Here is a 27233-nt window from a genome sequence, read left to right as displayed (position 1 = left end):
GAACATTACATCTCAGTTGCCTGTTCATGCAATCCCTTTAGATTTGTGCCTTTTGATTTTACGTTGTCTCTCCTACTGCTCTTAAAGTCTGTCACTATTCGCTCTCGCTCTCCCCTTTTTGTCTTTCTTTTCCGTCTCCATCTTCTGACACTGGGGAGATGCCAAAGTGTTTTCAACTGGTCAGGTTCGTTGGTAGTGCCATTGCCCAGAGTGAGGACTCCTCGCTGTGGTAGGCAAGGAGCATAGTCTTGATAACTCGGCGGATCTTTGGCTGCGGCACTGACTGTGTGCCTGGAGCAAAGAATCCTGGTTGAGGTATGCTGGAAATGTGGAGTCTTGGCAGGGCTATCCTTGCTGTGTGTGGAGCAGGGAATCCTTTACAGAAGAACTGTATTTGTGATATCTTTTTGTAACACTCAATGGTAATGGAGTGTGGCAACAAAACACTTTTTTTCACTCTTTCTAGATATGTGACAATAAATAACTTGTGAATATAGAACATGCCCTTCGGCCCTTGATGATATGCTGGCTGCTTAACCTACTCCTAAGATCACACTAACCTGCATTCCCTTCATTGTACTATCTTCCATGTGCCTAATGTCTCTGACTCTACTACCACTGCTGGCAGTGCATTTCATGCACCCACCACTCTGACATCTCCTCTAAATGTTTTTCAAATTACCTTAATATTGCCCCTCGTGATAGACATTTCTGCTATGGAACAATGTCTCTGGCTATCCACTCTGTGCTTCTTAATATCTTGTACACCTCTGTCAAGTCACCTCTCATCCTCCTTCACTGAGAAAAGCCCTAGCTCCCTCAACCTTACTTCATAAGATATGTCCTCCAGTTCAGGCAGCATCCTGGTAAATCTCTGCACTCCCTTCTAAATCTTCCACATCTTTCCTATAACGAGGTGGCCAGAACTGAACACAATATCCCAAGTGTGGTCTAACCAGAGCTTTATCGAGCTGTAGCATGACCTCATGGCCCTTAATTTCAGTTCTCCTGCTATGAAAGCTGACACTCCATACGCTGCCTTAACAACCCTATCAACCTGGGTGGCAACTTTGAGGGATCTATGGACTTGGACCCCAAGATCCCCCTGTTCCTCCAAGAAGCCTGCCTTTAATCCTATATTTTGCATTCAAACTTGACCTTCCAAGGCAAATGACTTCACACATTTTTCCAGGTTGAGCTTCATCTGTTACTTTTATTAGCCCAGCTCTGCATCTTGTCAATGTCCCGTTGCAACCGACAACAGCCCTCCACACTATCCACAACTCTTCCAACTACACCACGTCCACTGCCCTACCTTCAGTAATGTGTTATGTAACATCCTCAAAAAGCTCAATAAGGTTTGTGAGGCATGACCTGCCCCTCGAAGCCATGCTAATTATCTCTAATCAAGTTATGGTTTTCCAAGTAATCATAAATCCTGTCTCTCAGAATCTTCTCCAATACATTGCCCACCATTGATGTATGACTGATTTGATTGATTGATTGATTGGTCTGTAATTCCCAGGATTATCTCTATTCCCTTTCTTGAAGAGAATGACATTTGCCATCCTCCAATCTTCGGGCACTACAACAGACAGTGAAGGTGCAAGGATCATCGCCAAAGGCACAGCAGTCTCTTCCCTTACTTCCTATAGTAACCTAGGTCTATTCCATTTGGCCCAGGGGATTTATCTATCATATTTTACAAAATTTTCAGCACATCCTCCTTAACATCAACCTTTTCGAGCATATCAGTCTGTTTCATACCATCCTCAAACATCAAGGTCTCTCTCAGTAGTGAATACAGAAGCCAAGTATTCATTAAGGGCCTCCCCTACTTCTTCTGACTCCAGGCAAAAGTTCCCTCCACTATCCCTGATCTGCCCTACTCTTTCTCTGGTCATCCTCTTGTTCATCGTGTAAGAGTAGAAAGCCATAGGGTTTTCCTTAATCCTAAAGCTTTTTCACATCCCCTTCTAGCTCTCCAGTCTACTCTTCAGTTCTTTTCTGGCTACCTTGTAACCCTCTAGACCAGTGTCTGATCCTTGCCTCCTCAACCTTAAGGTAAGCTTCCTTCTTCCTCTTGACTAGATGTTCCACATCCCTTGTCATCCAAAGTTCTTTCACCCTACCATCTCTTCCTTGCCTCAGTGGGACAAACCTGTCCAGCACTATCAGCAATTTCTTCTGAAACAAACTCCACATTTCTGTCTTGCATTTCCTTGAGAACATCTGACCCAATTTAGGTGCCCCAGTTCCTGCCTAATAACATTGTAATTCCCCCTCTCCCAATTAAATACTTTCCCATACTATCTGCTCCTGTCCCTCAGTTTAAGTAAAGGTCAGAGTTGTGATCACTGTCGCTAAAATTCTCTGAGAGACACCTGGCATGGTTCGTTGCCAAGCACCAAATCCAATATGGCCTCCCCTCTAGTCGGCTTATCTAAATATTGCATGAGGAAACCTTTCTGGACACCTAACAAAAACTGCTCTATCCAAGCTATTTGAACTAAGGAGATTCCAATCAATATTCGGAAATTTAAAGTCACCCATGACAGCAACCCTGTTACTTCTGCATCTTTTCAAAACTGGTCTCCTAATCTGCTGTTCTGTGCTTGTTGCTATTGGGAGGCCTGTAGAAAACTCCCAATAAGTGACCGCTCCTTTCCTGTTTCTGACTTCCACCCATACTGACTCAGTAGACAAGCTCTCCTCGACTATCTCCCTTTCTGCTATTCCTGATTAGCAATGCCACTCCTCCATCTTTATTACCCCACCACACAATTCCTTTTGAAACATCTAAACTCTGGAACATGCAGCAACCATTCCTGCCTTTTGATATCTAACAGCTAAAGTATTTCCCACCATTCACCAACTTCATGTCCACACAGCCACTGTCTCTTTTAATCTGATGGGTTTGAGCTGTACTGTCCTTTTGCAGAAGTCCATATCAACCACACTACCATCAACCTTCCTGTTACCTCACTTTCCTGTTACTTCATTAATAACTCCAGTTAGTTGAATAGACCTTTTGACAAGACTGGCTTTCCTTTAATTAATCTACACATCCAGATAATATTTTTAGATTTTTTAAAATGAATTATCATTTCTGAAAGCTTTCCAACCATCAAAATCAAACTGAGGAGCAACTGTTGACTTTAACGTCTTTCCTTTGTACAAGGCTGTAACAGTTGCAGTTCTCGGGTCCTTTTGACACCACCCTTGTATTTAAGATGTATTGAAAGATTATGATCAGTATCTTCACAATTTCCTTCCATATCTCCCTCAGTATCCTTGGATGCTTCACATCTACTCCTGGTGACTTATCAACTTTAAGTACAGACAGCCATTCTTAAAATCTCTTCCACATTATAATTTTTATTTTGCACTTCCAATATCTCGGCTACCTCTTTCTTTCACACTGACTTTAGTGGCATCGTTTTTGGAAAAGACAAATGCAAAACACTCTTTTAGCATCCCAGCCACACTGTTTCCTGGAGTAGTTCTCCTTTTTGGTCCTCAATCACCTGATGCATATTACCAGCTTTTCACCATTTCTCCTGCAATAGGAGACTTTGAACTACATTTCATGTTCACTGCAAGTCTTTTATCATCCTCTTTCTTCACCCGTCTTACTTCCTTTTTTACTTCACATTTGAACTTCTGTTCAGCCCAGTTGTCATTATTATCAACCTGATATTGCCATATCCACAGTTTTTTAGCTCTGTCCTGTTTCTCCCATTTGCAGTATACACGGAACTTTGGTTTTGTTTGCCCTCCTTTCACCCTCGTGGACTTTAAGCTTCTGACAGGCAGTGAATTTGCTTCTGGAACCCTCTTGGGGGAGAAAGAGTTTAGCTTGGAGTTAGTCAGGGACTTGTGTTCTGACTTACTTACCTACCGTAACCTAGGAAATGTTGGACTGATTAAAACCAGTTCTAACTACTGGGTAGATTCCCAGTACTTCATACGCTTTGTTTATTAACATGATGTTCTATAAACCTAATTTAAGCCTTTTTGCATTCATTCCCTCTTATTCTGAACCTGCCTTGGTACCTCACTAATTAATTCTTTCTAGTGTTGCAATGAGATGTGACAGGTGAAGTGCGTGGGCAATAAGATGGCAGATGGAGAAGAATGCAGGGAAGTGTGAGGATGTAAGAATAGAAAAGTAGAAGGCCTTTGAAAAGGTGTGAAACTTATAAACATTTATGTTCCAAGAGATTTGGCTGTGCTCATCCAAGGAACTCTGAAAGAGAGAATTTAGACACAGCAAGAATTAGGAAGGCAAGTAGCATGTTACCCTTTACTGCAAGGTAGTTGGAGTATGAGAATAAAGAAACTTTGGAATAATTGTTCAGGCACCACACTTGGAATACTAAGCATAGTTTTGGCCTCCATATCTAGGGTAGATATACCTGCTTTGAAAAATAGATAGCAAATGTTCAATAAATTGATCCTTGGAATGAGGCTGTCCTATGCTTACAGACTGAGAAAATTGGACCTAGATTTCCTGGAGTTTAACCCCTTTTGTGCATTTTGTTTCTGCATGCAAAATCAATCCCTTGGTGAGGCAATTATTATTATGAGCAATGTTGCACCTTTTTAACTGGTAATTAATCTTAGACTGCAATAGAACCATAAATTCTAACAGGATGAGACTGGGTAGATGCAGGAAGGGGCAAGAGAAGGCAGCCCAGAACCAGAGGTCACAGTCTAAGGAAATGAAGCTGACTATTTAGGACTGAGATGAGGATAAATTCACCCAGAGAGTGGGGAGTTGTAGAATATACTCCCACAGAAAACTATCGAGGCCAAAACGTTGATTTCAAGAAGGATATAGCACTGGGCTACAGGGATCAGCTGAAATAGGGAGAAACAGGAATAGACTGTTATGAGTTGGATGATCACTAATGATCATAACGAATGGTGGAGCAGGCTCGAAAGACCAAATAGCCTTCTCTTGCTCGTATTTTCTGTTTCTGGGTTTCAGTGTCACCAAGAATTGAGCTATCCTGTGCTGTGTCCTGTCTGGAGCTGCTCTTATACTGAAGTTTTAACATTCTAGTTTGATAAGGTAATTCTTAATTTGTGTGGGTTTGTTTAAGGTGGGGAATTATCAAACGGTATGATTTGGTTTAGCTGAGATATTGAAGAAAGATACGTATAGTTGTTTCAAGGGATTTGTAATACAAGAGGCTGTGCTTTTTTTTCCCTATTGGATGGCGTGTTATGATCCTAAAGGAAGGGACCCTTCTGGATTTGACCAAGCAGACTGATACCCCATTACTACCCTACCATCTAGTTAAATAAGGTTCATCCTCAGTCCATCCTCTCCTCTTCCAAGTGCATTTTATTTTAAAGTGTAGGCTGAAACCTTTTGAAGTTCTGTCAGGCTCCCAGTTGTAAATTAAGGGAGAAAAATATTTTTATTTTCCAGGATATTCGGAGGTTTCTTACAGTGCATCATAATATTGGTGGAAGTGAAGTTAGTTTATTTTAAAGAACGTCTTGATTGTTTTTATTTTACTGACCGTATGAAAGGATGCTAGTAGCTGGACCTCTCTTAGGTGAGATTGATTTTTTTTGAGGCTATACAATGGGGAAATTATTACAAATACTTGACAAATAACAAAAACAGTAACCTAAAAATCAAAGCCCAGGGAAAAAAGTTTATCCTATCCATGCCCCTCATGATTTTTGTAAACCTCTACAAGGTCACCCCTCGGCCTCTGACGCTCCAGGGAAAACAGCCCCAACCTGTTCAGCCTCTCCGTCTCGCTCAAATCCTCCAACCCTGGCAACATCCTTGTAAGTCTTTTCTGAATCCTTTCAAGTTTCACAACATCTTTCTGATAGAAGGAGACCAGAATTGCACACAATATTCCAACAGTGGCCTAACCAATGTCCTGTACAGCCACAACATGACCTCCCAACTCCTGTACTCTATACTCTGAATAAAGGAAAGGAAATCCTGCCTTCACTACCCTATCTACCTGTGACTCCACTTTCAAGGAGCTATGAGCCAGCACTCCAAGGTATTTGTTCAGCAGCACTCCCTAGGACTTTACCATTAAGCGTATTAGTCCTGCCATGATTTTCCTTTGCAAAATGCAGCACCTCGCATTTATCTGAATTAAACTCCATCTGCCACTCCTTAGCCCATTGGTCCATCTGATCAAGATCCCATGGTAATCTGAGGTAACCGTCACTGTCCACTACACCTCCAATTTTGTCTTGCAATGAATCTTCACCATATTGTATGCTTTCTCTTTTGATTTTTATGCTGTCCCTGACTTCCCTTGCCTACTGTGGTTACCTCACCCTCCACTAATATGTTTCTTCTTTGTTAGGATGAATTTCTGCTGTGTTTCCTGAATTACCCTCCAGAAACTCCTACCTTTGCTGTTCCACTGTTTTCCCTGCTTGGCTCCCCTTCCAAAATAGACAGTCAGGAGGCTGGAAGCACACAGCAAGCTAGGCAGCATCAGGAGGTAGATAAGGTGAAGTTTCAGGTGTAACCCTTCTTCACGACTGGGTGTGGGTGTAAGGGGAGCTGCAGATAAAGGTGATGGTAGAGGTAGGGTGGCGAAGTGGGCACAGATGTAGACAGGTTGGTCAATGGAAGGAATGAATCTAGTTGGTAGCAGGGAGAAGTGGAAGGGAGGTGTTGGGGCTGGGAAGGAAGGAGGAGAACTCCGTGTTAAGTCCTCTGGGCTGTAGGCTGCTCAGGTGGAAGATGAGGTGTTCCTCCAATTTGTGGTTTGGTTCATTGTGGCAATGGAGGAGGCCAAGGATGGTCATGTCGGAAAGGGAGTGGGAAGGGGAATTAAAATGGGTAATGACCGGGAGGTCTGGTTGGCCCTTGTGGGCCCAGCTGAAATGCTTGGTGACCCGTTCCTTAAGTTTATGTTTGCTCTCCCCAATATAGAGAAGACCATATCTGGAGTAGCTGATGCAGTAAATTAGGTTGAAAGAGAGGCAGGTGAGCCTCTATCTCTCCTGGAAGGACTGTTTGGGGCCCTGCATGGAAGTGAGGAGTGTGGTGTACCAGCAGATTTTGCATTTTTTCTGGTTGCAGGGGAAGGTGTAGGGATTCAGGGAGGTTGGTGGGGAAAGTGGTACAAACCAAGGACTGTCAAAAGGAATGGTCCTTGTGGAAGCCAGAGAGGGGTGGGAAGATGTCTTTGGTGGTGAGGTCTTGTTGGAGTTGGTGGAAGTGTTTAATGATGCGTTGGATGTGGAGACTGGTGTAGGGGCGGGTAGGTGAGGATAAGGGGGATTCTGTTTTTATTGCGGTTGGAAGGGGGGGTTTAGAGCAGTGGAATAGGGAATGGAGGTGGTGCAATGGAGGGCTGACTGGATGATAGAGGGAGGAAAAGCATGTAGTTCAAAACAGGTGGACATCTGGGATGCTTGGGAATGGAATGTTTCCTCATCTGATCAGATGCAGTGGAGGAAGAGGAATTGGGAGAAAGGGATGGAGTTCCTACAGGGTACTGGGTGGGAGGTGGTGTGGTCCAGACAGTTATGGGAGTCTGGGTTTTAAGTAAATCTCCATCTGGAGAGTGTCACTGGAGGTGGAAATGGAGAGGTCAAGAAAGGGGAGGGACGTGTCTGAGATGGACCAAGTGAGTTTGAGGGCGTGGTGGAAATTGTGGGAGAAGTCGACTTAAAATTGCTCCAGTTCAGCCTGGGTGCAGGATGCTGCACCAATACAGCCGTCAATGTAACGGTGAAAGAGTTGGGATGTGATGTCTGTAAGTACTGAAGAGATAGACATTGCCATCAAAGAGGCAGGCGTAGTTGGGGCCCATCCGGGTGCCCATGGCCACCCCCTGGATTTGGAGGAAATGGGAGGAGTTAAAGGAAATGTTGTTGAGGGTGAGTTCGGCAAGGCAGAGGAGGGTATTGGTTGAGGGGGGCTTGATGGGTCTCTTGGAGATGAAGAAGCTGAGGGCCTGAAGGTATGGACGTGTATAAGGACTGCACATACATAGAGAAGATAAAGCACTAGGGGCGAGGGAACTGGGTTATTGAAGAGATAGAGGGCGTGGTTGGTGTCATGGATGTAGGTGGGAATCCCCTAAACCAAGGGTGATGAGGTTGGAGTTGAAGGATGAGATGAGTTCAGTGGGGTAGGAGCATGCTCCCCTTCAAATCAGCTCTGGCCAGCTTCTCCATCTTGTCTTTGTAGTTACCTTTAATCAATTGTAATACTGTTAGATATGTTTCCAGCCTCTTTCCCTCAAACTGCAAGATTAATTCTATCATTATAAAGGCCATTGCCCCTAGAGGTTTCTTCACCTGCTCCCTAATCAAGTCTGCCCATTACATATCACCAAATGCCGAACTGCCTGTTCCTTAGTGGGCTCTACCACAAGCTGCTACAAAAAAAATCTTGTAGACACTCCACAAATTCCTTCCCTGGAGATCCACTATGAACCTGGTTTTCCCAGTCCACCTGCATGTTGAAGTCCTCCACAATTATTGTTTCTTGCACTCCTTTTCTGCCCCACCTCCTGACTACTGCTAGGAGGCCTGTACACAACTCCCATCAGGGTTTACCTTTTATCTGTGGTTCCTCAGCTCTATCCCCACAGATTCTACACCTTCTGACTCTCTCTCACTACTTGATTTTGATTTAAGCTTATTTCTTACAACAAGACAGTCCCTCCCCAACTGTCCGCCTGCCAATCCTTTGGATAGGACATGTGTCCTTGGATATTTAGTTCCCAGTCCAGATCCCTTTGCAGCAAGGTCTCTTTTACACCCACCTTGTACCTGCCAAATTCAGTCTATGGTACAAGCTCCTTCTAACTGGTTTCATCTTCTCTGTGCATTTCAGTACAACACCCTCACTCCTATGTTAACCATTCTCCTTGTCATGGTTGTCCCCTTATCTACTATATCAGAAGTTAGATTCCTGAGCCTTTCCACATTCTATTCTATTATTCGTTTTGGAAACTTTAATAACCTCTCCTGATACATCCCCTATTAACATTTTTTCCATAATTTTCCTGCAGTTTAAAGTCCTGTCCACAGCCTAGGTTATGGAATTTGCCAGGACTCTGGTCCCAGCATGGTTTAGCTTGTCCCATTGGAATAGTTCCCTTCCCCAGTACTGGTGCCAATATCACATCAATTCAAACCTTTTTTTCCACATCAATCTTTGGGCCATGCATTTACATCTTCAATCTTGTTGACCCTGTGCCAGGTAATAATCTAGAGATTATTTTTTGATGCCGTTTAGTTTTTTGAGTTCATTGCCACATTTCTACTTTGAGGTCTTACTGTTTTGTCGATTTGACGGCATTCTCATGATCCATAGATCATGAAATTAGTTGTCTAATACTAGATTAGATTAGATTACTTAGGTTACTTACAGTGTGGAAACAGGCCCTTCGGCCCAACAAGTCCACACCGCCCCACCGAAGCGCAACCCACCCATACCCCTACATTTACCCCTTACCTAACACTACGGGCAATTTAGCATGGCCAATTCACCTTACCTGCACATCTTTGGACTGTGGGAGGAAACCGGAGCACCCGGAGGAAACCCACGCAGACACTGGGAGAACGTGCAAACTCCACACTGTCAGTCGCCTGAGGCGGGAATTGAACCCAGGTCTCTGGCGCTGTGAGGCAGCAGTGCTAACCACTGGGCCACCGTACCGCCCACCTACTAGTATTAAATAAATTCAAAGTGGATATGTTGACTGCTGGCTTTGTAATTTGGTAACTGTTGTAATGTTGGGAAATGTCAAAAACGTGTGTACAGCAAATGGTTTGAATGGGTGGCTAAGAGAAGGGTGTTGGTCAAGATGTTGCTCTTCTCCCGATCCTTAGCTCTACGGCCCAGTGAGTGAAGGAGCAGGTCTCCGGTGGCAGTGCCAGATATGGCTCCAACCCAGCTTGGTGTTCCTGGCAAACAAGGAGCAGGTGTCTCTCCTAGCCCTGATTTGCAGGCTAGACAGAGGCTCCAGGTCTGCAGCTAGGCAGGGGCACTGTGAGGAGGAGAAAAACCAGCTCAGCCCAGTGAGGCAGTCTTGTCCCAGCGCTAGTGTTCAGCGGCCCAGTATGGTGGTTGTCTGCTCTGGATGGTAACAGCCTAGTGTCCAGCGACCTGGCGTGGTGGTCTCATCCACGCTGTGTCTTCAGGGTATTCCATCATTCCCCAATCAGCTTTCCCCAAGTCTAGGAACTATTAACTGAACTGTGGTGAACTTGTCTTCATTTTATTTTTATTATACATGACCTCGGTCATTATAGACACTGGTGGGACAATTTATGAAACGTTTTACTATGGTTTTTCACGTACAAGTACACTTGACAAGTTAGTATTCTATTCTCATGTAGTATAATGTCCCATTAGTGTTTAGTATTATGTCCTGCTAAGTGTAAGACAATACTTATTGAAGATTGATACATTGGAGTCTAGATGGAATGTATTACAGATTTGTTGAAAGAATTGAAAGCAAAACAAAACCAGCATTAGTTGCAGTATGATCCTCATTGGCTGCAAAGAATAGTTCTCTACAACTGAATTGCACCCTAACATTTTAAGGCATTATTGAAGAAAGTGGAGGGAGCAAACCAGGAAACTACAGGTCAGTCAGTGCCTTTGTAACAGTATGGGTTAATCCAAGAGAGACAGAAGGTGTAAACAGTGGAATTACGGGAATTCACTGCAGAATTTGTTCAGTGGCTGATTTGAAACCAGATGATGACGGTAGTTGGATAGTTTATGGAGTAGGAGACCGTTTGCCTTGGTGTTGGTCCATTATCTTTCCTTCAGGCTTCTGAAGTAACCTACACTGAGTGGCTGGGACAGAATAAAGTTTGTGGATCATATGAAACTTAGCAATGTTGTAAATGGTGGTGTGGATTGTTGACATCAGAATGGTGAATTGGGCTGTTGCCAAGCAGGTATACTACACATGGTACAATTTTAAGAAATGTAGATAAGCAATAAGGAGCTTGGTGTATACCTACTCAAAGGTGGTTGAAGAGGTTGACAAGGTGGTGAAAAGACAGATGGATAACTTTTGGTGTATAAATAAGACTGAAAACTCTTAGGTCACAGTAGTAGTGACCCTAATGTGTTAAGCTGGAAGGTGCAGGTTCAAGTCCTACCTGCTCCAGAGGTGTCAACAAGCTTCAAAAGGTCGATTTTCAAGAATATCTATAAAGAAAGCTGTTAATTTGCCTGCGATGCACAAACACATAAATATTGGCACACTGAAATCAAAGGATGTTACATTATTGCAGAATTGGTTTTAAGTTGTAGGAATGAACTGCAAAAGCACAAATAGCAAATAGTTGATTCAGAGGTGTTAGCTGAAATTCGAGCCCCTGGTGCCTCACCCACTGCCTCTTTGACCCAGTCCCTGAGCAAAGTAGTAACTGTGTAGCAAGGGAAGGAACTAGCAGTGGTTGGGTGGAGGGGTAGGGTGATCTCATTGGCTGCATTTTGTATGTTTCATTCAGCCCATTCGAGTCTGCTCTGTCATTTAATAAGATCATATCTGATCTGATAACCCTCGTTCCACTTGCCTGCTTTTACCTATAGCCCTCAATTCCCTTTTATTGATTACAAATCTGTCCATATCAGCCTTGAGTATACTTAACTCGGCCACTACAGTCCAATGTGGTAAAGAATTCCAGAGCTTCTCTCTCATATCGAGAGAAAGGTCCTCCTCATCTTTGTTAATGGGCAACTTCTCACTTTGAGAGAGACTCTCTAGTCCTAGACATTCTTCACATTTACTCCATCAAACACCTCAGAATTTTGCACATTTCAATAAGGCCACATCTCACTCTTCTAATCTACACTAAGTACAGGTCCAAACTACACAACCTCGTCTCATGAAGTGGCCATGATGTGGAGGTGCCAGTGTTGCACTGGGGTGGACAAAGTTAAAAATCTCACCACCATCTTATATATAGTCCAACAGGTTTATTTAGAAGCACTAACTTTCAAAGCGCTGCTCCTTCAGGTGGTTGTGGAGAATAATATGGTCTTATTCTCCACACCCACCTGGTGAAGGAGCTGTGCACTGAAAGCTAGTGCTTCCAAATAAACCTGGTGTCATGTGATTCTTAACTTACTCCTCATATGAAAATCCCTCTGTACCTGGGATCAAAATAGTAAGCTTCCTCTGAACGTCTGTCTGTAAAAATCCCTTTGAAGCATTTGTTTGCATTTTTCTTGTATCTCTCATCCCTGCAGACTTTTAATCATTTATGAACTTAGAAATAATGAAATTGGCCTCCAAATCCAAATCATTCTTCGAGATTAAGACGACCTGGGGTACAAGCACTAATCCATGTGGTATTCCATTGTTTCACAGCCTGCCAACCTGAAAGTAACCTATTTATTCCTACTCCTTTTTTTTTCCACGTATTAACCAATCCTTAATCTGTACTAGTATATTAACCCCAATCACGTTTGCTTTAACTTTATTTGCTAACTTGCATGTACTTTATGAAAAACCATTAGAAACTCCAAATGGACTACACCCGCTGGTTTTCCCCTCTGATTTTACTAGTAACCATCTCATTGTCGAGGATGATATTTCCTTCATAAATCCATGTTGACACTGTCCAGTCAGAAGTATTTTATAAGCATTGAGTAATTATATCCTTCTACCACTGATATCAGTGTTATAGGTGTAGAGTTTCCTATTTTCTCTTTCTGTCTTTAAGTGGCTGAGTTACACTTGCAACCTGCAGGCATTGTTATAGAATTAATAGGATTTTGAAAGATGATCACCAAAGCTGCCATTATCTCTGTTGCCATCTCTTTCAATACTCTAAGGTGAAAATCTTATTGTCCTGGGGATTTGTCAATGTTCAGTCCAATTATTTCTTCAATACTAAATATACTAATATACTGACTCTGTGACTCTATAACCTTGTTAAAGGAGCAGCATCATCACACTTTCCAAAATTTCACTTACATTGAATGTTAAATTCCCAGCCTTGGTCACCTGGAAACTACAGTTTGTATTGGTTAACAGTATACCCAATTGCTTATGAATGTTGTATGCATTCAGAAAAACAGCATTTAGTTTGTCTGGTGCAATTTGCTGATCTGTTATGCTGTACTTTCTCTCCTTCTGGCACAATCTCTAGTTATCATATGATTACTCTGACTATTCTTGTGTTCTTCCAGATGTGAATCCTCCCTTCACCCCTCTCTCTCTCCCCACCCCTTCCAAATGTAGCTTTAAATTGAAAAAGTGCTACCTAGACAGCTTGAGTTATGATTCACTAAGACATTACCTACTCCTACTACTATCATTTTTATCATATGTCTACAGGGTCTCCTTATGCTCTCCCTCATGGATATATGATATTTTACTTGCTTTATTACTAAAACCACGCAGTACAGTACCAAAAGCCTTTGGAATCCACTTTATCGTCTCATTTCTCCTTTAAGCCTATTCACCTACCAGCTGCTTCAACTATGATATGCATCTTTTAAAAGATGTAGGTTAGCTTTATGTATGTTAGCTACTCATGCTATTGACCTCCACCAGTTAATCATGTGGTTAACAGAGAATGCAGAGAACATTCTGATAAGCAGGCTGCACAAAGTTGCTGTTGCGATTAACAGGCAGAGTGTTAATCAGACATTGAATATGTGCATGTTTTTGGACACTATCCAGTTTAGCTACCTGTGATTTGTATTTGACAATTTCCAAATCTGTAGCAATGCCATCTGTCAAAGCTGCTCTGAACCAGTAGTTAGGAAATTGTTGGTAGCTTTTACTTTAAATTGTTATAGTTCACAACATAGTCAAGACAGTGGAGATTAGTGGGGGTGAGGGGTGGAAGCTGAAGCATTGATTTGGCACCTTTCTCATAACCATGACTAATGAGGTGCTTTTTGAAGCAGAGTTACTGTTATAATGTTCAAAATCTGGTCACCAAGTTGCACACTAAGCTTTCAAAAGTAGTAATATGATCATTACCAGATCACTTCTTTAAATGATGACTGGTATGTAATTCCCAGGGCTCCTTTGTGGTTTCCCTTTGAAATTGTGCCATGGGAATCTTTTACCATCTACCTGTGAAGAGTGAGGTTATTAATATCGCACATTTGACAGTGCAGTATTCTCTCTGCAGTGTCTGTCAAGATTTTTGTGCTCGAGTGCTGGTTTGGGACTTAAACCCACAACTTTCTGACTAGGATGAGACTGCTATCAGCTCAATCATTGCTGACACATTTGCAAATTGTCACCCTGTCTCCTGTTATGATATTGGAGAAAAGCACCAATATTTTTCTGAAATTATTTTTGAGCTTTATTTTCCGTAACATAATTGTGAAATCCATAACTTCTAAAGTACAGGTTGGTGTATTTAAGAAAATATTCTGAGACCAATTGAGCTGCTCACTGACGGGATTTGTATTTTTAGTCGTAATAAAATCCTACTTTCAACTTTATTTTACTTTAGCTTTAAGTTTGTTGCTTATGCAGTTATTTGTCTTTAACACGTTGAAAATAACCCATAACTCTGCAATTGATCTTAATTATGTCCAGTAGTAAGGCTTGAGAAAGTTACTCCAAAAATAAACTGGAATCAACAAAAATTGATTTAGAAAGAGGAAGACTGCAATTAATTTAGATTCTGAAGGAAAGCACTGCGGGAAAATCCGATATAAAAGTTTGTAGAGGCGTTTTTATTTTTACTTTTTACATTTCAGTGTAAACTCCAACTCTGAATATGTTCAGTTAGTTTTCATTCACACAATGTCTCAAGCATTTTTACCCTATTTAAATTGTATCTTGTGTTTAGTCCTCTGATTTCTGCCCTCTCAGACATTGAATTCCAGTATCAGATGCAGTGCATTTGGATCAGGTCACCTCTGTTTAGATAAGATCTTGATTCTTTCCAAACTGATTCAGATTTGAAAGGTCATGGAATAGATTGTTCACACTGTGCCAGTGACACAATACATAAAGCAAGGAATAAATGAACTCAACCCAGAGTACTAAAACTTCACTCTTCCAAAAATTTCCAAAACATCCAACTAGCATACTAGTGTCCCCACCCAAAATATATTTAATAGTATTCCTGTTCTCATTTTTGAATGTGCATTTACTGAATAGGTTTGCTGTTAACATCCTACTTAGGCACATTTGTTTGATCAGAGAAGGATAATGGTTGATTGTTTGTTTGGAAATGGCTAGCATTCAGATCCTGACTCATCATTTTTTTTCATTTCAGTCTAATTCAAAGAAATTTGCAAAATACAGCACACAGAATGGATTCCAAAGATATAGACATGGCCATTGTATTTTGGGAGAGTAGTGGGGTTATGGGCTCCATGTTAGAGAAAATCCAGGAAGAGATCAGTCTCCATTCAAGTGAACACCAACTCTATGGTGCCATCTATTTTGCAGGCTTGATGCCGCAAACATCCCTTGGGGGCTCTTATGTGGGAGGTCATTTCTGCATTTGACAGGATCTGAACTTTTAAATGATTCATATATTCTATATAAAATTTGAAGCATACAAATACTGCTGTAATATGAATTAATAATGTATTGCTGTCTAGATTTCTTTCTAAAGCTAACTTTAATTGTATCAACCTTTTTAGTCTTTGAACTGTTTCTTTACCCAGTTGTACACTGATAACCAAGTTCAATGGTTACAATTTTTATGTATTCACATGTTGACATATGAAAAATCTAGCAATTTCTTTGTAATAACTAAAATTGTTTATTTTATTTCATGATTGAATATTCAAAAGTATGCTGATTTTCACATTTTCACAAAGGTGCATACATATGATGGAGGTAATTCTGCCATGCTGCATTTTGTTTTTGTTTAGAAACCTACAGCATAAATAGCATAGCAAGCAGCTGCTAAACAATTTGAGTTTTCTTTCTCTTTTCTGGTGGACAATTCCAGATATCACTGTTTTATAACATTTTGTCTTGATGATGATGGCCATAGCTACTTGTGTCTCCATCCCCTTGTCTTGCAGACATGTGTTAACTCCAGTAAAATAACTATCTCTTATTCCCAATTCCACCATCACCTCCCAGGAGGACCAGTTCCATCACAGAGCACACCAGATAGCATCCTCCTCCAAAGGCCGCAATTTCTCCCCTCATGTGGTCGATGATGTCCTCTAGCACATCTCATCCACTTCTGCACACCACACTTGAACCCTACCCCTCCAACCTCAGCAAGAACAGATTCTCCCTGGTCCTCCTCTTCCACCCCACCAACCTCCACATACATTGCATCATTCTCTGCCATTTCTGCCAACTACAAACAGACCCCACTACCAGAGGTATATTTCCCTCCCCACCCCTATCTGCATTCTGTAAAGACCATTCCCTCTGACTTTCTTGTCAGGTCCATACCTTCTTCCAACCCACCCTCCCCTCCCGGCATCTTCCCCTGTCACTGCAGGAATTGTAAAACCTGCGCCCACACCCTCCCTCTCCACACTGCCTCATCTGTGATATCCCTAGCAGTTGAATAGCTTGCTTAAGTTTAAACATTAATATGTGTATTTTCAGTGGGATACCAGAGAGCTGCAGACACCTGTGGGACTAAGCTACTGTCATTAAAGGGGCATATGTTTTCAAAATATCAGGAAAAAATGTTAATTTTTAGATGTTGCCTTGATCTAGGAGTGGACCCATCCAAATAAACAAAAATTAGCTGAATCAGTAATTCAGAAAAAGCATGATAAAGACTATATTCATGAGATGACAAATTTCTAGTAATTTGTAATTTGCTATAATCAGTCTTAAAATCACATTTAAAAAAAAAGTAATTCCAATTAAATTATCTGCTTCCACTTTAGACCCTTTTAGTTAAAAATGTACAGCAAGTAGTACTACTTTTTTAGAATGAAGTATAAATGAATCTTTTGTGTAGCCGCATCTATTGGGAACAGCCTCTAGTGCAAACCTCCCATCTAATGTGTAGAAGGGATGTGAAATGATCTGTGAGAGATGACTATATTGCTTATGGCTAATGTAAGCCCTCAGTGACTCTTTCAGCTGACTATTGCTGTAAAATGTGTTATACTTGCTGTTGACTAGGTCAGGAGAGAGAAAACCTGCAGGAAGAGAGGTTGTATGTACTAATCCTCTGTGGATAGTCTGATTTAATCAGAATGAGTCTTGCTCAGCCAGAGAGAAGCAGGAATTATTCATTACACCACTCCAGTGAGACAGCAACCACATGCCTGGAAGGTATTCCAAGGAACAGAGTATGATTTTAAAGGTTCTTGTGACCTGGAATTATTTACTGAATTGGGCTGATTTTATTCTACTTACGTAAGAACAGTTTATTTATTTTCTGATAGCTACCTTGTATATTCAAAGAAGAATGTAATATAATTCAATGTCCTAATGTGTGTCTGTGTTTAAAATCCAGCTGAGTTGATACAATTAATATTTGCATGGATTTCAAAACAAAACAAAATTGTAATTATAGCTGTATTTTGTTTTTGATTTCCTATCTAAATAGATTTGCTACAACTGAGTTGCAATTTTTGAGCATCGTTACTGGAATATTTCCTCTTATTTTGTGCAAGATTCTTGCTGCTATGTTGTAGACACAAATACTTGCCATCAAAAGACTTTCAAAATCTTTAGTAATAAAAGCACAATATTTTTGGGATCATTTTAATCTTAACATTTTGAATTAACAAACTTGTGAATACAAGGCAAGCAGATTAAATTGATGGCATTTTTAAAAACTTTTAACATGGAACTATAGTGCTGTCAGTAGATTTCTTTTTGCAACAATAACTGTAGTCTTACACGGACAGTCGGTCAGTTTAAATTGCGTAAGTATTGATTGTTAGTCGAAAGGAATCAAATGGCAAGGCTGTTTTTTTTTTCGCAGTGAGCTGAATCTTATCAAGCTGATTAATGTGGTCGATGGCAAAATTGGCAACAAATGTAGCAAGGCCTATCTCATCATCAAAATCCTCTCACTTCATCTTTCAAAGTTTTCACAAGTGGCACAGTGAGATTCTGGCTAGGCAGTGGTGAGATGTCAATTGATGGTCTGTTGCTTATTAAGTGTTGTAAATGTTGCAACTTGTCTCATTAATATTCAGACTCCCACATTTCACAACATGCCAAACCAAGCTCAACGATGGGAAATCTTGACAAGGAAACCAGAGCGAGCACCTTTTTAACTCACCACTTGCTCCAAATGATCTCCATATTGGAAATCCTGGCAACAGCATCTCTGGGCACGCTCCATAGGCTATGTCCATATACACCCATATCCACAAATATTGGCATTTGATGTGCTAGTCTCTCTAAGTCCGTGTGCCAAATCTCCAGTCTCCTTAGTGGCTGTTTCTGCACTTCAGCTCTGCTGGTGTAGCCAGAATGTAAGCATTGCAGTGTGGGAGCAAGGACAATGTGTGCTCAGGGGGACACACCAAGTTCATGGACTGGGCCAGGCTGCATCACCAGCTTTCCCCACTTGTCACAGCAGTGAGCCTTTCTGGATGCTGGAAGATGCTGGGCTTTCTCATAAGAGTCTAATTTCATGAGGTCTGACCATTATATTGCATAATGGTTCCTTTAGAAATTGTGTGAAAAGTGGAAGAACTTTCTTTTATGGAAAGACTTGTGTTGCTCACTTTCAATGCTTCTCATATAGAAGTTATTTCAAGTACAGTTACTGTTATGTTACAAAATGAGTGTGCAGCATATAAATCTGAAGGAATGCCTCAAAATTCCAACATTAACTTGGTCTCTGGTCATCTCAGAATAAGGGAACTTATCCTAAATGTAGTCAGTTCCATATTAAACAAACATTTGTATGTAATGAATGTTGAATGTAGCAAATTGAAAGATTGTGATAATATGGTGAAGAAAAGTGATTAAATTTAAGGTATGTGAGGATTAATATGAGATATTATCCTCGAATGAATTTTGTTGGGTTTTTGACTTGAGTGCATAAATAATTTGTACTGTCGGGTATTGTGCATCAGAATGAAAACTAGCAAGATGAGCTCCTCTATCCAAGAAGAGAAGGGTACAGGAAATTACAGGCCAGTTAGCGTAACATCTGTCATAGGAAAAAATGCTGGAATCCATTATTTGGGAGGTACTGATCGGGACTAAAGATGTTAATGTAATCAGGCAGAGATAACATGGTTTTGCAGAAGAAAAAGTGTTTGAACTTTAGTGTATCAAGGAGGTAATAAGCAATTTGGATAAAGGATCACCTGCTGATGTGATATACTTGGTTTTCCAAAGAGTATTTAAAAAGGTACCATATAACAGATTATTGAATAAGAGCTAATAGTGTAGGAGGTTACATTATTGGCATGTCCAAACGATTGGTTAGCAAGTGCTGTGCCACAGGGATGGGGCGTTTGCTATTTACCTACACCAATAATTGTGAATAGAACAGATGTATGATTGTTACATTTGATGACGCACTTAGGTAGGAGAATATTTTGTGAAGTAGATGTAAGAAGTCTGCAAAAGAATATAAGTTGAGTGGGAAAACCTTTGGCAGGTAGAATATAATGTGGAAATTTATGATAGAAAAGTTGTATTTTACTTAAATGGAGAAAGATGAGCTCTAGTACAGAGGGATCTGAGTGGTTCTGTGATGTGAATCAAATAGTTAGTGTGAAGGCACAGCAAGTGATTAGGAAGGCAAGTGGAAGTTTGAAATTTACACGTGGAATTTAGTACAAAAATAGGGAAGTTTCACTCTATTTATACAGGGTATTGATGAGTCCAAAGCTGGAGTACTCTGTACAGTTTTGATATCCTTTTATAGGATATAATCTCCCCAATGGATACAATTTTATTACAAGTAGGACAAAAGATTCAAGAGAATGATTCCTGGGATGAGAGGTTATCCTAGAAGGAAAGTGGAGTCAGTATTCCATTGGCATTTAGAAGTGTTGAGAGGTGATCTTGTACAAATATGTAAGCTCCTGAAGGGATGTAACAGGATGGATGCTAAGGATGTTTTCTGTTGTGGGAGAGACTTCAACAAAGGGGCATAGTTTAAAACTAAGGTCTCTCATTTTAGACAGGGTTTTTCCCCCTCTGGTCATGATCCCATAGAACTATCTACCTGAAACCGCAGTAAAGGCAAGATCGTTGAATATTTATAATCCTGAGTTAGACAGCTTGTTGACTGAAGGGTAGAAAGAAAAATGGAATTGTATCCAATGAACTCACTCCTGATTTATCAAATGGGGAGCAGCTGCATGGGGTTGAATGGCCTCTAGCTTCTAAATCATAATTTGTATTTTAGTTCATGTCCTTGGGTAATTAAAGAGCAGCAACAATTCATTGGATATTTCTTGTGACTGTTTCATGTTGTAATATAATAGTATAAACACCTGAACTCATTGAGAGACTTTCAGATCATTGTTTTGAATCAGTCTATGTCAATTTTATCTTGTGGTTGTTAAGAGGCAGAGTCAATAGAAAAAGAAATGTGTATTGTGGTTACCTTGTGGCCTCTCTCTCTATTTTTCTCCATGAAAATCAGTAGAACTTTCATCCCAGTCAAATTCCCTATGATTGAGCAAAGGACAAGCTGCAGAGGATTGCTTTCCACATTTTTCTATCATAATGTGGGAAGGTGGAACTAAGTGAATTGACCGGTTGCCTGTGTTTGTATTGTAGTCTGGTACTCTGAGAAATGTAAGTTCAGTTGGGTGATAGGGGATGTGAGGGGTTTGCGAAATCTGATTTGTCTACTGTTTTACATGCGTCCGGTATACAGCTGAAGGGACTTTCTTACGCATGTACTGATCAATTTGAATTCAGGATTTTATGGGATCTGGTTGGCTTAATGAAAGGCTTTATTTCTGTTTTACCCTTGCAAAAATATTAAACGCCAAAACCTATCATTCAATTAAATTGTTAATTTTTGGAGAGAACTTGTTTAGTACTAGAAGGTAATAAAATGTAATTGAAGAAAGGAATTTTACATCTTTTAATCAAATTATTATATTAACAAATTTTAATAGTACTTTTCTCATTTGCCTTTTTTATAACCGAATTAATATTAATGCCTTGAAAATTATACTGCCTGTTCTTTTCACTGCAATGGAATACTCTATTTGAATTCCTTTACTAATAAACAGTACTTGCAGGTCTGGACGCATTTGTAGCAAAGTAGAAGTCTGTGTAATTCTGGGATCCTTGATGTACATGACCAGTTATTGCCATTGTGTGTAAGTCATAATGTGCAACATTTGTGTATTAATCTGGTTGCTTTCTATTGAAATAATATCTTAAGATATTAATAATCCATTACAGAGATTGAAGTGTCCTAGCAGAGATGTTTTAGTAGTAATGAGTATGAAACTAATAACATTACATATAATCACTCTTTCTCTGAAATGGAAACCTTGAGTTCACACAGGTAGTTAAATGTAGAAATCCAAAAATTGCTGTCGGTGAGACGATGCTTCCCTCCCATTGCAAACAAGTGGAAATTACTGAGCTGACAAGAATTTGTTTACGTTTTATAGCATTAACTAGATTTTAACAGCATATTAAGTTCATAGTTATTGCTGAACATTTGTGAAATTCAAATTTGAAATGGAATTTGAAGTTTGATATTTTTGGTTCTGCAGTTTTATAATTTTGCATATATGCCTCAATCATTTATTTTAATTTCGGTAAATTGTTGAGTGAAAGTGAAAGCTTCCGTGCATTTTACCTACTTTTTGCTGTCTGCGAGTACTTGAGTATGATTGGCTCTTTTTTGCTGATTGATAATATTGCTGTTAGGCACCCTGGGATCCCTGTGACTTGATGTCAGATGCAAATGGACACAGGAAAGGGGTAAACCACAAAGATTGCTAGATCGTTAGCAGCTTTCTTTCAGGTCTGTGCACTCCATCACTTTGTTCTTGACTACAAAGTTTAGACTCTGGCTCTTTTGACTGCATGAAATGTTTAGTTCCATTTGTAACTTTTTTTAAATTTCAAGTTGCTAGATAATTGACAAATGATGGAACATCTAATTTGGTTATGGAGCCTATCTTTTGTGAATGGGCTTCTGTTGCACTTTAAAAAGATTTAAAGGATACATAATGCAATAATTTAACCCTAATAAAGCCTACGGTCATCAGAGGGTTTGAAATCCTAATGATGTTTTACTATTTCAGAGGTGAGCCTCTAGTTTCCACTCTTTCCTGTAGAAGTATTAAACTTGTATCTTGCAACTTGTTTGATGCAAAATATTGTTTCTTAGTCTGCTTTATTTCATTTAATTTGACTGCTGGTTTTAGTCTGAGATTGTCTATTGGCGATTACATGACTAATGTGGTAGTATATGATATGTTACAATAACCTGAAGTACAATGATGTTTTTCTCTTCCAATTCATGGTCATCCTGTATTTGCCAAGGTATTGTGCAATTGAAGATGTGCTTTGGATTGTATGGTACATGCAGTTTACTTGTGCAGGTCCCTGCTGACCATCTGTACTGAATATCTTGCACAATACCCAAACCCTGAACCTGCAATTGACTGCTTTGACTTTCTTGTTAACAATGGGGGCAGCTATACTTTTTTAAAGCCATGGAAAAAAATGTATTTGTGGTTTAACTGATTTTGTACTGTGGGATTTTAAAGCACACGTTAGTTGTTGTGATTTTGGGGATTTTGAAATTAAGTACTCCAACTGAACAACAATAAACTTCAAAGTTTGCTGCAAAGTGGCATTATTAATTTATGCAAAGGTTGAGTTTTCTCTCATATTTAAGAACAACTACTGCTGAGATGAAATCTATGACAAAGTTTAAACAAATTGTTGGCACTACACAATGGATGATAACTTGGCAATATTTGTTTGCCTTTTAGGGATTGTTGTGAATGCTGTTAGAACTCTAAATTGGCATTTACAGCATCCACATTATCTTTTGGGCTTAATCATGCCAGACGCGCGCTCTTCTTTTTTTTTTGTCGAAGCTTTTGGTCTGTCTGCAGTGAACGGTCATTGGAGATATAGGAAAAAGTGAGGACTGGAAATCAGAGTCAAAAAGTGTGGTACTGGAAAAACACGGCCAGTCAGGCACCATCTGGGGAGGAGGAGATATGCAGAGCAGGCATAACACTATGCTATTGAGTGAACAATGTTGATTTGATACTAGTAATGTCACTCTGGAGATTATCATTCCAGCTAAAGCTGTCTCACTCTTGCTCACTCGTTCTCTCTACCTCCCACAACTGAATATTATCTGCTCAACATCAGGGAAGATGTGACATTCCCTGCCCATACCCAACATCAGTATTTAGAGAGCTATCAGACATTATCATGTGAGTTATTGGTTCATTTTCTCCTGGTTGTTAATTTCATTCTGCAGATGTTTAATGCTTTTCATCGCTGTTTGAGACTTCAGGACTACAGGGAGTAGCTTTGCAGATATTGTAAGTATTTTTTGCATTTCCAAGGATTTTGCACAAAACCGGTTTGTTCTGGAGATGGGTTCAGCAAAGCCGTTTCCCTTTTAAAGACAGCAGGATTGTGAGTATGATGCAGAGCAGGACAAGGTTGCTGCATGCACATGATGAAAGCCACCATGACGAAGGGTCAACTGGAGGAGCCCTGTTGTACTCGAGAGCTCGTATCAAGGTTTGTGCAGTTGTCAGCTGCATGCAGTACCACCTCACCATTGTGAAAAGACCACTCTTGGAGTAAGAAGGCAGCCATTCTGGACAATTGCTTGGATAGCTTCAGAGTACAATATCAGTTACCACGATCCCAACTGCACATTCACCAATACTCTCTCATATTGCTTTCCCTCAATTCCTGAATATCACAGCATTCACTTGACCACAATGGCACAAGTCAAAGTATGACAAAATAAATGTGTTTTGGAACATTTCAAAATTAGATCATACCGTGTTACATACAATGTAAATAAATCATTTTTGTTCTTTTCTTTACAGCCAGTCACCCATGTGCCTTTGGCTGCTCTGGTGCCCCTGTGCAATATTACCCAGCCTTCACAGATGAAAGGTTACTGACTTTATTGGAAGAGACTTCACATGGTTATGGAGTGTGACCTTGAGCAGCTTTGGGCCTAAATGGCTTGGCTTCAAACTGCAATGTGTCAACATGACAACAGCAGTTTGGGTCAGCTAACTGAAATAGAAGACCATTGAGGATGCTTAGCTGCAATTTGTAAACCAGAAATGTGTACAGCTGGTCAGATATGGATATCAGAAGAATGAGGTGCAAATTACCATCATCAACCTCACCATTGTTCTGATTTGATGCATTTATTGGTTTTCTGTCCATTTTTAATGTATACCATGAAGAGGTGGGTTTGTGTCAAGTCAGATATTTTTAATTTTATTTACAAACTAGCTATGCAAATGGATACAATATTCAGAGTCTTGGTTCTGTGCTTACTGATCTGTACATTGTTTATACATTGGCTACATTGCAGTCATTCAGAGTAACTGAAGATGAGGCAGTTATCAGTGTCACATGTGATGTCATGTAAGTGTCTTGAAGGTACTGGGCTGTCTAGTCTGGAATCAATGCTATGTTACATCATTAATTATGGCTGGAATCATCTCCATGTGGATTATGATCTGCCTGGTAGGTGAGCCCCCTCTGGTTGCTCCTTCCTCCTGTTGTACAAACCTCATCCTGCAGGAGAGGAGGAAATAGGTCATGTAATATATTTGGGTGTTCTAGCTGACTACATGTGAAAGTTTTGAGAGATGGGCATGAGGCTGACAGCATTGTAAAGTATGAAGTTGTGATAAAGCATTATGAATGAGATGAGACCAATAGAATTTTTTTTAAAAAGAAAAGATTTTCTAATGGACCTGTATGCTGCAGCTGAAACTATAGCTGCTGAAATCTGATATGTCTTGTTTCCTGATGTATAGTCATTTGTAAGTAAGAACTGATTTTAAAAAGAAACATTCTTCTTCAACTCAACATCCAAAGGAGTATCAGTTTCTGAGTTTCTATTCCCTTGGGTCCCTGGCAGGATTTCAGTACATAGTTTGAAGAATTGCCTCAATAATTGCACTAAAAGTTTTCTGACCTTGTATTCGACAAATCTGCCTTTTCCATGGCAAATTTAACACCTGCACAACCCTTTTTTAAAAACAAATAGGCCATTTCCCTTTCTTGTGTCTTGATTTTGATGACACAACCTCCTCCTTTACGATTTCTGCTGATGCTTCACTTCTGGAGATCCAAATATTAATTTGCTCTCTCCTGCTCCTTTTACTCTTCCAGAAGTCTTATTCCTGGCTGGGTACACCTTTGTGACTAGCAGTCATTGTTCAGTACCTCTCATAAACACAAAGTTAAAAATCACACAACACCAGGTTATAGACCAAGGTTTAATTGGAAGCACACTAGCGTTTGGAGTGACGCTCCTTCATCAAGTGGTAGTTGCTCCGAAAGCTAGTGTGCTTCCAATTAAACCTGTTGGACTATAACCTGGTGATGTGTGATTTTTAACTTTGTACACCCCAGTCTAACACCGGCATCTCCAAATCATGACTACTATCTCATAAACACTTATGATAGTAACACTTATGAGTATTCCCTTTGGCTGGCTCACAATAAATACTACCTGACCGTATTCTCCTGCCTTCTACAGAATAGGAATAAGTCTTACACAGTGTTTTCCTGGAATCCCACTGTTTCCAACTCTGTTCAAGCCAAAGCATTAACACTGATGACAGACACCTGCTCTATTTTGTTCGTGGCCCAAAAACCAAACTTGTGAAAATTGATTTCTGTGAAAATGGATTTTCTAAGAATAATACTTAAATGTGAGAAAGGAATGAAATTGTGGAGGTGTGTTATTCGGTGTGGAAAAACCACGTTTATCTCCCTATTTGGAGTACAACATTTGGAAGTGCCTGGTTGAATTAAGTGAAAAGAACAGAAGAAAATCAAAGCTTGTACTCCAATCTTCTCTAATCTACAAGAATGTCAATTGGTTTTCTTAATTTTGAGTGAAATGGGGTTTCTGGTCATAGGCAGTTAGGAATGGAAAACCTGATCAATTTTATTTCCCAGACCACAATCTCGTAGAGGACTGACCTCAGACCATCATAGACCATACAGTCCATTCCAGCTTTGTGAAGTGAATTTTCTATGCTTGCGCAACTTTTTGATCAGGTACCAACCTGCAATTAACTTCCAGACCTGACTTCACAAATAAACAAAAGCTTGTTTGGTTTGTTTTCCATTTAACACAAGCTGTTACCCACCATCCAAAAGTAATCTTCACCTCTCCATTTCCATTTCACAGCTCCAAACCAAAATTAATATTAGAATAATACAAAAATAATGAAAATTCACCTGAGGGCTCTAACAATCAATATCAGCAAAATAATATGGGTTTCCATATGGTTACCAACCAGTGGATAGGATCTGCATGAGGAATATGAGAAGATTCTCGCTTTTTATTTTGGAGGTTATCTTCATGAAACAGAAAGAAGAATGTAACACCAGATGTATGCATTATCTTCCAAAGAAGAATCTTATCACATTTGAAGCATTAACTCTTCCTCCACAGGTGCTGGCAGACCCAATGAGTTTCTCCAGTATTGGCTGTCTGTTGGCATTAATTCCAGTTTGTAAGACATTGTCTGAGTGGTGATTTTTTTTCATAGGCATGACTGAAGGCAAGTGGGGTGACTGCATAATAGTGGAAGGATAGCAATGGAGGACTGACAGTAGATCAGGCCTAACTTTAGATAACTACCCCAGTCATTCCTGTGGCTGCTTTTTCATGAAACAAATTTCTGCTTCACTGGTGCAGGAGAGCCATTAAGCTGGAGTCTCCTCTGACTAAGGGAACATCTATAAGTCAGGATTCCGTGATAGGTTACGGTGCAGAAATCTTTAGAAGTTTCCCCACTGGTATTTCCATGATGAGATTGCCTGGATGGCTTGCAGCTGAGGAGCATGCAGCATAGCAAGCAGGTTGTCTCCACGTCCTCTGTATAAATGTGGCTGAGAAGAAAGACTATCATGTGGGCAGAGCACTGAATGGGTCACTGGGTTTGTTTCACTTGTGACTGAGTGTACTTGCTGTTTTTCAACACAATCTAAATATGAACAACACAACTTAACGTAACAGGTAGAAGAAGAAAAGACTGAAGCGGTGAAGGGGAGCAAGGACATAGTGAAGACACGTGGAACCTTTGGACAGATGTGTATCCTTCTGAGTAAGAGTTGATGTATTCCAGGTAGCGT

The 27233-nt window shown here is 40.2% G+C and overlaps 1 protein-coding gene across 7 annotated transcripts in view; it reads left to right on the top strand.

Moving 5' to 3' along the window:
- Positions 1-27233, top strand: part of LOC122551557 (rap guanine nucleotide exchange factor 4) — a 293650-nt gene that overhangs the window by 112007 nt on the left and 154410 nt on the right. Inside the window, exon 1 of one of the 7 annotated variants that reach the window (XM_087989019.1) lies at positions 17072-17312. The exons of 5 other annotated variants lie outside the window; for them this stretch is intronic. In XM_087989019.1, the coding sequence (XP_087845145.1) occupies positions 17218-17312 (95 nt within the window). In that variant the 5' untranslated portion in view covers positions 17072-17217. Of the gene's footprint in view, positions 1-17071; positions 17313-27233 lie in introns of those variants that run through there. One more of the 7 variants, XM_087989020.1, reaches the window with a different exon arrangement.

Source organism: Chiloscyllium plagiosum, unplaced genomic scaffold (genome assembly GCF_037043375.1).
Source record: "Chiloscyllium plagiosum isolate Xiang-an unplaced genomic scaffold, Cpla_swu_hap1 HiC_scaffold_7, whole genome shotgun sequence".
NCBI classification, from domain to species: Eukaryota; Metazoa; Chordata; class Chondrichthyes; order Orectolobiformes; family Hemiscylliidae; genus Chiloscyllium; species Chiloscyllium plagiosum.
Note: the sequence above shows the minus strand (reverse complement) of the source record. Positions and strands in the feature narration are given on the sequence as shown.